The 16,249-nt window shown below is 39.0% G+C and overlaps 2 protein-coding genes across 2 annotated transcripts in view; one reads left to right on the plus strand and one right to left on the minus strand.

Annotated features, from left to right (window-relative positions):
• LOC136237176 (NADH dehydrogenase [ubiquinone] flavoprotein 2, mitochondrial-like) lies at positions 1 to 840 on the minus strand. The gene has a single exon (XM_066027493.1). The coding sequence runs from the start codon at positions 765 to 767 to the stop codon at positions 42 to 44; it is 726 nt and encodes a 241-aa protein (XP_065883565.1). The 5' UTR covers positions 768 to 840; the 3' UTR covers positions 1 to 41.
• LOC136237174 (elongation factor 1-gamma-A-like) overlaps positions 792 to 16,249 on the plus strand; it is a 17,564-nt gene continuing 2,106 nt past the window's right edge. The window contains exons 1-7 of the mRNA XM_066027491.1: positions 792 to 915; positions 1,013 to 1,177; positions 1,224 to 1,287; positions 1,336 to 1,478; positions 12,075 to 12,218; positions 14,241 to 14,370; positions 14,422 to 14,626. Coding sequence (XP_065883563.1) covers positions 907 to 915; positions 1,013 to 1,177; positions 1,224 to 1,287; positions 1,336 to 1,478; positions 12,075 to 12,218; positions 14,241 to 14,370; positions 14,422 to 14,626 — 860 coding nt within the window. The 5' untranslated portion in view covers positions 792 to 906. The remainder of the gene's footprint in view (positions 916 to 1,012; positions 1,178 to 1,223; positions 1,288 to 1,335; positions 1,479 to 12,074; positions 12,219 to 14,240; positions 14,371 to 14,421; positions 14,627 to 16,249) is intronic.

Here is a 16,249-nt window from a genome sequence, read left to right on the forward strand (position 1 = left end):
TCAGTAACAATATCACTAATACAGACATTACACATAACATGTTACAAATCTTCCCTAACACCAAACCCTGGTCCTTTGGGTGGATCAGTTAAACTAGTCAGTCCTCCAGTAGGTTCAGCAGCATAGCGACCATTCCTTGGACCTTTTTTAGGTACCTTGCCGTTACGTAGGTCACTCAAAATTTCCTTGATATCATTAGGGCTCAGGTCCTCATAGTAATCATCATTAATCTGAACCATTGGAGCATTAACACAAGCACCAAGACATTCCACCTCTGATAAAGTGAACATTTTGTCACTGGTAGTCCCCCCTATGTCAATATTAAGTGTGTCACAGATAGTGTCCACAATGCCACCACTGTCACACAGCATACAGGGGGTTGTGGTGCATACCTGCACGTGATACTTGCCCACTGGACTTCTCTGGAACATGGTGTAAAACGTAGCCACCTCATAGACACGCATGCGTGGTACACCCAACACTTCAGCCACATGGTTCATAGCAGAGATGGGAAGCCATCCATGTTGTCTTTGAGCTAGGTCCAGTACTGGTATCATGGCAGCTACTTTGTGTCCCTCGGGATAGTTGTTCATTATAACCTCCACACGGCGCTTATTTTCAGGGGTGAAAGCAAACGGCGTATTTTCATTATTATCAGGGGAGTCGCGGTGACTGAATATTTGATGAGAAGAATACCTCGCCACACCACCAGTAGCTCTAGTCACTGCTATGGTCTTCGTTAACAACCTGCCAAGCACGCCCGCCATACTGGTACGCGCTATATATATATATATATCAAATTAATTTTCACGATTTCTCATCGCGGATTGTTCGCGAAAATTTGTACTGTGACATTCAGTTTTACGGTATCAGTACTTTTGCTAGTGGTATTCGTCAGGTGGCGCCATGTCTGGGGTTAGTTAATCCTTGTGTGTAGTTGTGATCATGAACTACATGGGGATATTATGAGGGCGAGGGTTACTGTATATTCGTGTATTATCTTTTCTTGTAGACTCTATATACCTACCTCAATCCTGAGAGTTTTCGCGCCTACAAGATTTTAATTGCTGCAGAGTACAGTGGCGCAGACGTGAAGGTGGTGTCAGAGCCGCCAGAGTTCCGTCTCGGCGTCACCAACAAGTCCAAAGAGTTTCTGGAGAAGTTTCCTTTGGGAAAGGTGACTATTTATGTAGTGAGCTATCACGTGATTCTTGTCCCTGCAGGTTCCAGCATTCGAGACTACATACGGAGTAGCGATATACGAGAGTAACGCTATAGCTTATTATGGTTAGTGTAGTATAGTGTGGAAAACTGTTATAATGTCTCCTATACTAGTTGCTAGTGAGACATTGAGGGGTACCACCGTGCTAGATCAGTCCCTGGTATTGCAGTATGTCAACTTTGCTGATAATGAGATACTCCCAGCTGTGTGTGCATGGGTATTCCCCACCTTAGGAGTGATGCCACAGGACCAGAAGGTGTGGTAATGTAATGTTGGTTGCTGGTACACTAAATATTACACGTGCAAATATCCATGCTGTTATTTTGTATTGTCTGTTGCTGTCCCCCCACCCGTCCCCTCCCCAGCATTGGTACACTTTAGGCAGAAATTAGTACATTTTCTGTAGTCGTCTGAATTCAGGTCAAAATGTGACATGGGTTATAAACTCCACTGGTACTAGGTCATATCCACCCATGTAGCAGCTAGCTGACCAGCACCTTGTAGTTATGTCTTTTAGGAACATACTAGGGGCTGGTTGGCAAAGCAGCCTGAAAATGGAACCTTCTAGTAAACTAGAGTTATCTATAATGATGCAGTGTTTGAGAACTACACGTTTGTGTAGAGCAATGGGATGGGGTCAGTCATTGAAGGATGATCAGCCAACCAATTACCATATTATATACACAAACTTCTGAGCCATGTAATTTTTACAGATGAACAAGTGAGTATTCAATCTCAATGGATCACAAGACTCTCCTATTATAGTAGTTGGATTTTGATGATAAAATTTGAACAATGGACGATATCCGCAATGACAAATAATTTGATGTCATAATTGATAAAATGGCCATTTTAGTGCAGGGGCTTCAGAGACTTTGGTACACACTATAAAGGTGAGTAGTAGTACACGTACTGTGACGATGAAAACGCACTTCAACAAGAAAAGCAGACCAAAAATTTTTAATTTGGACACAAATAAGCTAGCTTATTTGTATTGCATTATACAAGTGCGCAAAAAATTTTGGACTTTCAAATAGAGTAGGGACCATAGCACATCAGTAGAAAGTACTGGAACAAGCTGGATCAAGCCGCTAAACAAAGCCGATCTAATATGGTAGCATAGACTTTTTCCACTCTGCAAAGTGACAGTGTGAGACTTAAATCAACATTCAACAATACATAAACAGGCACTGCTTAGATATTACTAGAACACAAGTCCCATAAATAGTTGTTTATATCTGTATCTGCTACTTATTTACACATGTTAATGATCCAATGCCGATATGCAAAAACAAGGCCAATAATCGATAGCCGATCCGATTATTGGTGCACGTGTAAAGACAATAAGAATTGTTAAATCCCTATTGTGCATTTCCATTATGGTATCTTGAACACAGTAGGGATATATCATTTCTTATTATTTTACTGTGATTTAATATCGTGCACTACTCCAGCTTGTTTCAGTACTTTTTAACGATGTGCTATGGTCCCTTTGTTAACTTTTTTGTAAAATAAATTATGACTGATGAACCCACGCATGCCGCATCAAAAGAAAGAAATGACACTGCATTCCCCAGCTATTAATTGCTATTAATTATTGTCTGAAATGTGATGTATCCATTATGCTTTATTGTCAGCTATGTTCAACCTGTTACACAGCATTATGAATCAAGAACTGTTCGAAAAACACCTCAGCAATCAAAGTAGCCATTATGAAAAATACGGACGATTTCCGTTACAAAGGGAAGCCATCATGCGCTACTGCCAAATTGACACCTTTTGCTGTCAGCAAAGATGAATGGGACACAAAGGAGGACACTGGTAAGTCCATGAAGAATGCATTGTATGTACTGCGGTTTGCCAAAAGGCATATGTCCGGCTGAAGCGACGTTGAACAGTGAAAAAATCAAGCCCGTAGCCTTAGCCGTTATCAAGTTACGTTTGTCTGAAGGCATCAGTCAGTCAGTCAGTAGAAAATTCCATTTAATAATTTTTTTTTAAAATTGTAGCAACTTGTTGAAAGTGTTTCGGGTCAATCTCAAGGCTTGATTTACCTGCTTCATTGTCGTTAGATAAAAGTGAAACCTTTGTGGTCCCTACTATACAGTACTATCGTACTATATGCCTCACCTTCACCATTTTTTGAATTTATAAACAGAGACATTATCTCGCCCAATACCTCCCTGTGCAAAGTCCCCGCACTAACACGGCCATTTTGTTTTGTGACATCAGAAAATGCCATAGCAGATATCATCCATTAAGCAACTGCAAATTTTGTAAAATTTAACTCCCTTGAAACACGTATAGTAGCAATATCCTGCCATAAAGTATCACTTGTAAACTATCTTCTTCATGACAACTTGGTAGGTACAATCAAGCCCAAATGTGCTTTACAGCAGGAGCTTATAAGTTTCTGTTTACAGTGACCCTAAAGGCTTCTAACGAGTTGCCAGAACTTTAAAGCACACACCCACAGCCGGCTGTGGGCGCGCGCCTGGTTTACTGAATTTGTTTTCATAAAAGTGTGTGTGTGTACCTATCTACCTATGTTTGTCCATTCTCAACCACGTGAGCAAAATCGTTAAATGGTAATAGAAGCTTTTACGTAAGAGGTAAAAGTGAAATGAAGTCTGTATTAAACTTCTACACAGGTAAACTTTACTCTGAGGTGGTTTATTTTTGGCGGTCTGAAATACAGGCGTGGTGACTCTACTCAGACTTTGTGAGTCACCTTCCCTTCGGGTTTTACAGGCGTGTAACAATTGAGAAACAACGGTGCAGGCCTCGTACACTACCAGGAATAGCCTATCCCTTCGAGTTGGAAAGGGGGCGTATCCCCTACGTATGTGAGTAGCTTTGAGGCTTTGTCGAGAGAATTTGTGGGGGGAAAACACAATAGTCAAACTATAAAACAGTTTAGAAGATAAATATTATGGGTTGTGCAACATCCAGTGTCCTTTGGGAGGCCTTAAAATGTATTGAAACATATGGGACTAAGACCTTTACACTTAACAGGAGCCCAAACCATACCGTTTATTCTTATTATAAGAACGTACTTTTATAGCAGCCACTATACTACAACAATGACGTGAAAATTGGAAAGATACACTGTGTTGTGATCGAGAAATTAGTGATCTTGTGTCAAATGGTAGTGATATCTTAAGTTTTAAAGCCTGCATCTTTCCTAAAGTGAAGTATTTTTACTCTTACAAGTATAGAGGATTGTTAGGCAACAAAACATGGCCACCAAACCTACTGTAACGGGTGAAATAATCGCTTAGTATTGATAGAATCACAGTGGTGAAAGATTGCCTATTCTGTGATAAAATATTGCATAGCGACGTTCCCAGCCTTGTAGTAACAATGTTTTTCTTACTAAGTACACTCTCTAGATGCTGAAAACGAAGTCACTAGAGTGTTAAAGTCACTCATTTCTGCTTTACAACACAGTGAATCTTCACACAAACTATATACCATCGTGATCGATGCTAATACCCTGAAGATTGCAATTTCATTCTCACAAAAATACACGATACAGTTGAGGTTCCCGTGAAGATTTCTTACCTCACTCCCATAGGCTTCAATACATTTTAAAGGACATCGGATGTTGTGCAATCACAATTATTAATCACCACATTCCTTAGCCCTTATGTGAAAATGGGCTATATATTCCCGATGAGTTAGCTAGCTGCATGGCGCCTGGTTTTTAGAAGTAGCACAGTTTCTGTACTAACAACTCAACTGGTGGTAAATGCTATTGGCTTGATATCTTCACTGTTTGATGTCACTAAAAATCCAAGATGATCTTTTCACTACACTGCAGCTACATGCGTGTCCTCCTTTGTGTCTGATTTTCTTTTTGCACCATGGTAATGGCTTCAGTCATGTTGGCTATCATTACAATTGTGGGATCTACACTAGTTGTATCTACTGTATAAAAAGCTGTCTGTCCATGGTTGAGCTAACTTGCCAATAGTTGCAACAAAACTGTACTTTATAGCCCACAGACTAGACTTTATGAAACTTCAAAGCTTAAAATTAAGTGCAGTTATGAGAAGGAGGTGTCAACCCACCCATAAATGGACCACCAGGTTGTAACACAATTAGCAGTGACAAAATGATAATTAACCACGATGTGATCATTTGCCAACTAAAGTTGAAGCCCTTCAATCTATGGAAGCCAAAGTGTGCACCGCAAAAACTCAGTAACGCTCTAACTGTCAGGTTTTGCGGCAGAATTTACCATGGACTGAAAATGGGGCTGTAGTAGCCGACCTGAACGGATATTCACTTGATAACTATATTTGGCCGTCTCAGTGAAAACCCGTCTAGTTCGCACAAGCATGTGTTTTGAGAAAAACAAAATTTTAAAAAATTGGTAAAATTATGCATGTTACAAAGAAAAATTTTAATCAAGCAGAGAAGGAAGACTCAAATCCATTAAACCTATATACCATCTTATTCGCCTACTCGTGGGGAGTTCGAATATCTTTGTTTAATTTCTGTAGCCCCAATGGTTTGTGTGTCACGTTCGTTTGTTTACGATGTGGTAGATGTAAACAAAATCATTCCGTTTCTTCAATAAAACCGCCTTCATATGCCTATGCGCAAGTAACTGCAGGGCTAAAACTATACCTTGGTAGATCTGCCAATCCATGGTGAACATTTTAAGCAAAATCCCAACTCTATAGACTAATCCAAATGGAAGTTATGGTTGCAAATGTAAGTGCCTGTGGTTTATTTTTAGTATAGTCACTGTACAAATCGAATTCCTTGCTCTTCCTACTGTCTAACATGTAATTCCAAAACTACTTACCATAATCAACTTAAACTTTGGTGAACCATTCCTTGAGCAATGCAGACAATGATGAGAAAATAAAAAGAAATTCAGAAGTTGTGCAAACTAGACGGGTTTTTGCTGACATGGTCACATATATCAAAACACTCCCTATGGACTAAGCAACTCAATTAAGGTGTTTTTGTTTATACAGCATAAACCACAAACTTGTTATTAGACAATAACATCACAAAATCAGCTGTAAACTCGATAGTGTTGTTTTACCACTGCAAATCATAGTTCTAGTTTTAGCACTCAATTTTAAGAACAGTATTAGTTCTATTACCCTCAATGTACAGGAGTTTATTTTGTATTAGAAAATGGTATGCATAATATGCTTTGATCTTTGGAAGATAATTAGGTCTTTAAAATCCACTAAGAGACCTGCTAGCAGGTTCTTAAAATGGTTAGAAACCTGCTAGCAGAAAAGACCTCAAGCATCACAAATCTCACTTTCGATCATTGACTTGCAATGCTCCCTCCAAGCATAATCAGGCTGATAGCCTGCAGTGGGTGACCAGTCACCCAGGCCAACATGTGGTTAACCACTCTGTTCATTTTATAGGCATACCTAAAAGAATTCGATTATGGGAGATACAATCTAGCGTTGTACGTATGTTTGTCACGATGAACGGAGAAATCCAAAAATATCACGGAAAATTCTGTTAAGTGCCCATCTGTTTGAGTGTTTTATGGCTGTTTTTGTTATTTATTGAACTATGGATAGACTTTACCAAGACCTAACTAGGTAAGCTTCCTTGTAGAGCGTTATTTTTTGCTACGTGTAATGTGGGTGTGGTCCATATTAGAAACTGTGCCTGTTCTTCGTGCTACTGAAGGCACAACTTGTGACAACTCATTCCCATCGTATAAATTCACACAAACTGCTTCTTTGACACACGTGTTCTTTACATTGCTGTGATGCCATAGGCACTGGCTACCGCTAACCCGACTCGACGTTATCGATCACTGCTGTTTCCCAGCTGTGCCAGATCCAATTAGTCTAACTTGTGAAAGGAAGCAGTGCGAGCTTCAATTTTTTTTCACCACTTCAACAAAAACATGTTCAGTCTTCCGTGATTATTTAACATTGCACAACAATTTCAGTACGACATATAACCTAATCCCACAATGACTCCACCTATATGCCCATATATATAATGCATACATTTTCTAAGTCAGTTAGAGACCACGCCCTTGGATCCTAACCTACACTTGTTGACAACTTACAAAGAGTAAATAAGATAAAAAAAGATTTTTTATGACTTCACTTGCAGACATAAGCAACTTCATTGAACTATGATAGTGGTCTTTACCTTGTAGAATGCACTGTCAGGTTTTGCTTTTGTCTGAAACCTGTTAATTTAGTAGAACCAGAAGTTCAAGAAAGTTTCCAACCAAAAAATCTGAAGGTTTTGATTTACATGTAGCTTAGTTTTTGAACCAAAAATTCCATAGGTTTTAGTTTAGTGAACCAAAACACCTCCTAATTTTGATGTAGTTATAGTATACTAGAACTAACAATAAACTAGTGAATTTAAAAATTGTTAATTTAGAAATGGAAGTAGGGATCAAGCGATAAAAACTACTGAAACAAGTGATTTGAATGATGGCAACTATTACAACATAGCTTTGTGGGGAAATCCTTACATTGGCATCTCACCACGTCACCATATATGTTCAATGCCAAAGTAGGGATTTCCCCACAAAGCTATGTTGTAATAGTTGCCATCATTCAAATCACTTGTTTCAGTAGTTTTTATCGCTTGATCCCTACTTCCATTTCTAAATTAACAATTTTTAAATTCACTAGTTAACTTTTTTTGGTATAGGTATATAGCTATTATTGATCTTTGGCACTGACTGCTCTATTAGAGTATCTCGATCTTGCTGCTTGCTTTATGCAAGCTGCTCAATTACTAAATTGAAAGGCATGCAGGGTTTCTATCTCCTGTTTTCTACAATTAGTTACTGCTGGACCATTAATAATGGGCGTGGTCCACTGATCGTTAAGTACGAGCGCGCGCTCTGATTGATAAGGGCGTGGCAGTGTGTTCTTACTTCACTAGGCTGTTTGATCGCTTTGCAAGTGTTGCTATACAGGCATCTACTTGCCCTTACAGTACGGAATCCGTTATTAGTTTTGTGGCGTCCGAATACGGCTGCTCTAAGGAAAGTGTCGATACGAATTATTAACGCCTCCGTGACTGGAAAAGAAGAAGACGATCCGTAATTGAAGATAAAAGGAAAGGCAAAGCGCAGAAGGCAGACACTCGTCGGAACCCGAAAAGGCACATCCCAGCAGCGAGTTAAATATTGTGGCAAAGAATGGTGATCCTTCGCTGCTTCGTTTGGCCTGTAGCCTTGCGAATGTGGTCAGGCAGGCAGGCAGGCTGGCAGGCAGACGAAAATTTCTGTTTTAGCGATTTTTTAGAAATAAAATTCCAGCACTTTTCTAGTCGTTTCCTGATATATAACGCTAGAAATAAAGTTAGAAACTTGAAGACTCTTTAGTAAAAGGTTTATTTGCTGTGTGAGATATTTCTAGGATGATTTTTGAGGGATCGAAATTTGAGGCGCGCGCCAAATCCACCCCGATCCCTACTTAAACAGTACTATCGTACTGTTTGATTATTGTACTAAAGGTACATTTAGTTCTATTACCTTAGAGCAAAAACTCCCATCTCTATCAAACTAGCTGAGAGTATGTAATACTACTTAGACAATGGTATGCATAATATGCTTTGATCTTTGGAGGATAATGAGGTCTTTAAAATCCACTAAGAGACTTGCTAGTAGGTTCTTAAAATGGTTAGAAACCTGCTAGCAGAAAAGACCTCAAGCATCACAAATCTCACTTTCGATCATTGATTTGCAATGCTTCCTCCAAGCATAATCAGGCTGATGCCTACAGTGGGTGACCAGTCACCCAGGCCAACATGTGGTCAACCACTCTATTCATTTTATAGGTGTACCTAAGAGAATTCGATTATGGGAGGTACAATCTAACGTTGTACATACGTTTGTCGCGATAAACGGAGAAGTCCAAAAATATCACGGAAAATTCTGTTTAGCGCCCATCTGTTTCTAGAGTGTTTTATGGCTGCTTTTGTCATCTATTAAACTATGGATGGACTTTACCAAGATCTAACTAGGTAAGTTTTCTTGTAGAACGTTATTTTTCACTACGTGTAATGTGGGTGTGGTCCATATTAGAAACTGTGCCTGTTCTTCGTGCTACTGCAGTGGTGCCACTGAAGGCACAACTTGTGACAACTCGTTCCCATCGTATAAATCCACACAAGCTGCTTCTTCAACACACGTGTTCTTTACATTGCTGTGACGCCATAGGCACTGGCTACCGCTAACCCGGCTCGACATTATCGATCACTGCCGTTTCCCAGCTGTGCCAGATCCAATTAGTCTAGCTTGCAAAAGGAAGCAGTGCGAGCTTCAATTTTTTCAACACTTCAACAAAAACATGTTCAGTCTTCCGTGATTATTTTAGCATTGCACGACGATTTCAGTGCGACATATAACCCAATCCCACAATGACTCCACCTATATGCCCATATATATAATGCATACATTTTCTAAGTCAGTTAGAGACCACGCTCTCGGATCCTCGTGCTAGGTCTCTAACCTACACTACTAATACTGTTATAAGGTGTTACCTCACCGAGCGATTCACATCAGGTCTAGTTTCTTCGAGTTTCCCACTGTCACGCCCAATGCGCATGCGTAAAGTACCGACCGCATGGCCACCATGCCGTGTCTAGCTTGTATCTGTCCCCATTGTTACAGATCGTCTTCTTCTTAATGATTAACAACTCAAATAGCTAACAAACTGGTCTTCTTTTACGATGAGACATTTTCTGTACTTTCGCACAATAGTCCGTGTGGGATCTGTTTACCCCAGTTAGGCCCAGTAACCAGGACCCTGTGGGCGTGAGGATTTCAGAGTAAGCGCACTGCATTATTAAACGTACAAACAAGCTGTAGCAAAGTCAAAATTGTACTCAGCGTGTAAGTTATTAGACTCGATCAACCAGATGACGGTTATGATGATTAGAGGGTTAACTGTACCACATTTCATAATACACCATAAAATTTAAATAGAGATTGTGCCAAGGCTAGCTATTGTTTTTGTTTTTTAGTGCTATTGACCACTAGGATAATGTGTAAATTAGAGGTGTACTGATCTACAGATCCAGTATTGGATCAGTGCCCATCTGGACAATTTGAGCAAAATTAGTTGAACCAATTTTCTGTAGAAGCCACCAGTTTGATACTAATCACCATGTCTTCAAACGTACTAGACTTATTTTCTGTTGCATTACAAAATAAACTAAATGCTGGTTCTCAAGCTCATTGTCTAATATGAGAAGCCATATAAACACACTCTAGTTTATTTACTGGAACTTGACTGCCCTTGAAAACTTACCAGAGATCCTTAGCAGGACAATGAATCGACTACCATATAGAGGGAAACTTTGGTGGGGGTAAACTTTGGTGAATAGCAAGCTAAATTGCATTTGGCAGAATAAATTTTGGCAAATTCCAGCTCAATCTGTAGCTATGAAGATGCTAATCTCAGGTGCTACGAGTAATTGGCAGGTTAAACTTTGACGAATTTGTAGCGAATCACCAAAATCACCTATAAGCTCCAACTGCTTGCAGGATGGGTTCAAAGCCAATAATTCGCACAATCAAGGAGAACAACAGATTTTTAAGGCACTGAATTACATGATCAGCGTACATAGCAATATGTACACTTGCAATTTTTAATTACAAATTTAGTTATACAATAGAGCATGTGTGTGGATATATATATATAGACCTTATTCCAAATGACGTCATGAAATAAAATGGCTGCGGCTATTAGGGGTATTCTAACAATTTCGAGTGAGAGTTCCATTAATAAGTACTACTATTCAATCCTGGAAGAAGATACTGACCTAAAACTAACAGGTACAGTTATAAAGGTATAAATCTATTCTCTAACGCCGGGTTAGAATTTTTCAGTTGGTTTTCAGAGTTTAGAAGATATACTATTGTTTCTTTGCTGTAATAACTAAACCTGGTAGTTTCACCTTGATATCTTGTTTGTTAGCCTCAATATCAATCTTCGAAATCTCAATCACTATTAGTGATAACACTCGAAAATATAAGAGTCCCTCAAATAGAAAAATTCGTGTGACGTCATTTGGAATGTGGTCTATTATTAAATGTACAATGGCGTGCTATAATGGACTTTATATCCACAATGACGTCACGAGCATAAGATGGCCGCGTTATTTGGGGTACAAATGTTTAGGCACCTATGGAGAAATTTTTTTGATCTATCATATTTCAGCCAGGGAAGGAGATATCGAGCTCTAAGCGGTAAGTATGGATACACAAGACAACACAATAAACGATTTGTATCACATGGTGGAAAATTTTCAAGGTATAACACTTGTTTGCAATAGTTTTTGGTACATTATACCCATAGCTGTTGGCTACTGTATGGTCAGTATCTTTCTTCACAAGTGAAATATGATGGATCAAAACAATTTCTCCATAGGTGCCTGTACAATAGTACCCCAAATAACGCGACACATATTGTGCTTGTGATGTCATTGTGGATAAAGTCCATTGCGCAGATGTCTGATTGTGCTTGTGATGTCATTGTGGATAAAGTCCATTGTGCAGATGTCTGCATGTATCATCAATGTGTCAATGGGGAGGTAGACTATACAGTAACTTTCATCATTTAGTGTTGTAGTTGGTGAGCTAGCAGGATTTTAGACATGGACAGCTTTTTAGTGATGCTAATATAGGCCTACCATTTACTTAGTTCAACCTGTACAAAGGGCAGGTACTGCTGCTAGTACAATATTGTGGAAAGCTCTAGTGGATTTTGTGTGTATATCTTCAACTGCAATATTGTTCCTATGTGGTAGTACAATAGGTTAACTGTGTACATTGACTAGCACAAACCTGTATAACCGGTTTTATTACATAACATTGTAGGTTGTCAAACAAGCTCAGGAGGACATTAAAAGGTCACTGGAGGTGTTGAATGGTGTCCTAGCAACAAGGACCTTCCTTGTAGGAGAGAGAGTTACACTAGCAGACATCACTGTAGCTTGTAACCTACTACTAGCTTATAAACAGGTAACACTAGTTACTAGCTTATAAACAGGTAACATTAGTTACTGGCTTATAAACAGGTAACATTAGTTACTGGCTTATAAACAGGTAATACTAGTTACTGGCTTATAAACAGGTAACACTAGTTACTGGCTTATAAACAGGTAACACTAAACAGGTAATACTGGTAACCTGTTACTGGCTTATAAACAGGTAACACTAGTTACTGGTTTATAAACAGGTAACCCTAATTACTGGCTTATAAACAGGTAACACTAGTTACTGGCTTATAAACAGGTAACACTAGTTACTGGCTTATAAACAGGTAACCCTTGTTACTGGCTTATAAACAGGTAACCCTAGTTACTGGCTTATAAACAGGTAACACTAGTTACTGGCTTATAAACAGGTAACACTAGTTACTGGCTTATAAACAGGTAACCCTAGTTACTGGCTTATAAACAGGTAACCCTAGTTACTGGCTTATAAACAGGTAACACTAGTTACTGGCTTATAAACAGGTAACACTAGTTACTGGCTTATAAACAGGTAACACTAGTTACTGGCTTATAAAGCATTAATACAATACAATAAACAGGTAACCCTAGTTACTGGCTTATAAACAGGTAACACTAGTTACTGGCTTATAAACAGGTAACCCTAGTTACTGGCTTATAAACAGGTAACCCTAGTTACTGGCTTATAAACAGGTAACACTAGTTACTGGCTTATAAACAGGTAACACTAGTTACTGGCTTATAAACAGGTAACACTAATTACTGGCTTATAAACAGGTAACACTAGTTACTGGCTTATAAACAGGTAACACTAGTTACTGGCTTATAAACAGGTAACACTAGTTACTGGCTTATAAACAGGTAACACTAGTTACTGGCTTATAAACAGGTAACCCTAGTTACTGGCTTATAATAAACAGGTAACACTAGTTACTGGCTTATAAACAGGTAACCCTAGTTACTGGCTTATAAACAGGTAACACTAGTTACTGGCTTATAAACAGGTAACCCTAGTTACTGGCTTATAAACAGGTAACACTAGTTACTGGCTTATAAACAGGTAACACTAGTTACTGGCTTATAAACAGGTAACCCTAGTTACTGGCTTATAAACAGGTAATACTGGTAACCTGTTACTTGCTTATAAACAGGTAACATTGGTAACCTATCACTGGCTTATGTAACCTCAAACCCGTTACTGGCTTATAAACAGGTCAGAGGAGGTTGGAAGCGTAATAAGCGCTATGAAAATTTTTTCATGTGAATTGCATTTTTGAGATTGTAATTAGGTGGTATAGCTATAGCTCTGCTGGTGGTCCATTGTTGCTATCGTTCGTCTGGAAGCTTTCTTCATGTTTCTAGTCTCATGTGATCCCCAACCTAGGGCGCACGCCACTACAGTCTTAGTGAAGTACATCAAAGAGGATGACTTCTTGGGTGGTTTATTCATACTGTTTTCTTGAGTGGGACTCCTCTCTCTATCTTTCTAGCTCGTCAACGAAGGCATTTACTGCATCTGTGGCCTGGCACGAGTGATTTATACATAGCCCAAGTTTTAAATACTAACCTATTCAGTGGGGCTAAACGGGGCTCATTGTTGCCAATACCATGTACTTGTCATATTTCATCAATCAGGAGGTATTTCAGCACCCAAGAAGGTCCAGTACACTTTTCAATACAAAACCATTGGGCTGATGTGCACGCTTCCAATCTCCTCTGTAAACAGGTAACGTTGGTAATCCGTTACTGGCCTATAAACAGGTAGCACTGGCCTATAAACAGGTAACACTGGCAACCTGCTTAACCAATACCACTGAGCTGGTTTGCAGGAAATTTGAGGCTATTTTCAGGTGATTTGTAGGGCAAGAAAGTCCAAAACTCCATGATCCCTAATATACAGTACTGTATGATAATGGTTTTGTGATATGATAGTGTTTTCTGTTAGAATAAAGATTTATTTACTTGTGAAATCTCCATGAATAGAGTAGTTTCCATATTATAGATGATCACTTCATATGACCCTCTGCAGGTGCTGGAGCCAGAATGGAGGGCACCCTACACCAATGTTAACCGATGGTTTGTGACATGTATCAACCAACCACAGTTTAAACAAGTCATTGGAGAGTTCCCCTTGTGTGAGAAGATGGCCACATTTGATGGTCAGTTACCATAACAACCATATCATGTGCTGTTGTCATAATCATATATAGCAAAGAGGTACAATGAGCTGTACCCCAAGAAGGAGAAGGATAAGAAGAAAGATAAGAATCCTCAACCAACAGCAGCTAGTAAGAAGAAGGAAGAGACAAAGAAGAAAGAGGAAAAGAAGGAAGCAGCAGTTGATGAAGATGAGGCAGACGATGACATGCCAAGAGCACCAAAGTTTAAGGACCCATATGTAGACCTGCCAAAGAGGTAAGGGACCTCTACAATGTTTGGGTAACCTCACGTTGATAATGGTCGGTAAATGGCTGAGTAATGTTTCTAGCTTTTTGTAAAATGTGCTGACACAGAGACCTGAGGATGATTGGAGGTAATTGGAAACTGGAAATGGAATTGGAAATGGTCAAATTGTTATATACGTGTACCCTAGTCACTTAGTGGTCACCTCATAAAGACCACCTTTTTACAAAGACCACCTTTTTACAGACACATTGTAATTAGATTCTAATGTTAGTTAAGGCATTAATTGATTTGACCACTTTTTGGTCACCTTTTATAAATAACGACATCTCTTTACATAGTAATATTTGATTAGCTCCAAACATGTATTTCATAGAAGGAGTCAAAGTCATCTCCACTACTTTAGTCATCTGGCTATAGATCTGTATCACTTAGTTTGTACTAGAATGTGTCATACAAATACAGTCCGTGCAAGTGAAGTGTAGCTAGTAACCTAGTGTAAAATGAGGTCTTGTAAGGAGACCACCTTGAGAGCCTACTAGCGTAGCCCTTTTAGCTGATCTAGCTGTTTTGATAGTCATGAAATAGATGTTTGTAACCTAGAATGTGAAGAGGTGGTCTTTATAAAGAGGGTATAAATGTGACCATGAAGCTTACCAGAAACGCCTTGCGCATGCGTAAAATACCACCCTATAAATAAAGGTGGGTGATATCTTCAAAAACAATTATCGATGATTTTTTGGCACATCTCATAACCACTAATATTACAATACGTCACTTGAATAACTCATAACTAGTCCATAGCAACTGACCTGCCTGTCCAATTTGTTTTCAAATTCCAAGAACACTGATTCATTGCATAGTAGTCATTGTAGCTGTACCCATGATGTTTTATTTGTACAAGATGTTGCATCATACTTACCAAGGTAACAGCAACTATAACACATTGTGCTCGTTACAGTGTATCTCAATATCATTTTTGCGTATCAATATCAGTAAAATATTGATCTTCTCAATATATTGCCCGCCCCCTACCTATAAATACCCAACTGCATGGTCGACCTTTTTTCCAATCCTACTGCAGCTGTTGGCTGTATCTACTTTGTTCAGTACTAATTGAAAATGGATTCTTTGACAGCTGCCGGCCTTAGCCATCTTTGAGATGTAATTACAGTGGGGTCCTTTACGGAGGGGTGGTCTTTGTATGAAGGAGGTCTTTACAAGGTAGCCACTAAACAGGTTTTTATGATGATTTGACCATTTCCACTTTCCGTTTCCATTTCCACTGCTTCTAATTACTCATCATGTGGTCTCAACTACCACAAATTAATTACCGGCTAGTAGGTATGTAACAAGATGAAGTGCTAACCCACTGAAGTAATTAACCTTTGAACATCAGGATTTCATACATCTTCTAAAAACATGTAAAATATAAAACTTAAATTTTTGCTCAGGTTTGTGGTAAGTTTGATTCCCCATTTTTTGTACAGTGAAATCTCTCTTAGCAACCACCTCTTTAATAAGAACTCCTCTAGTGTATCTTATTATAGGCCATATTAAATATTGTATTCACCATACTCCTTTACTTATATATATGCATTGTTGGGGGTAACGTGTTACATAATAGTTATTACT

The sequence above is a fragment of the Dysidea avara genome, chromosome 10 (genome assembly GCF_963678975.1).
Source record: "Dysidea avara chromosome 10, odDysAvar1.4, whole genome shotgun sequence".
Lineage (NCBI taxonomy): Eukaryota > Metazoa > Porifera > Demospongiae > Dictyoceratida > Dysideidae > Dysidea > Dysidea avara.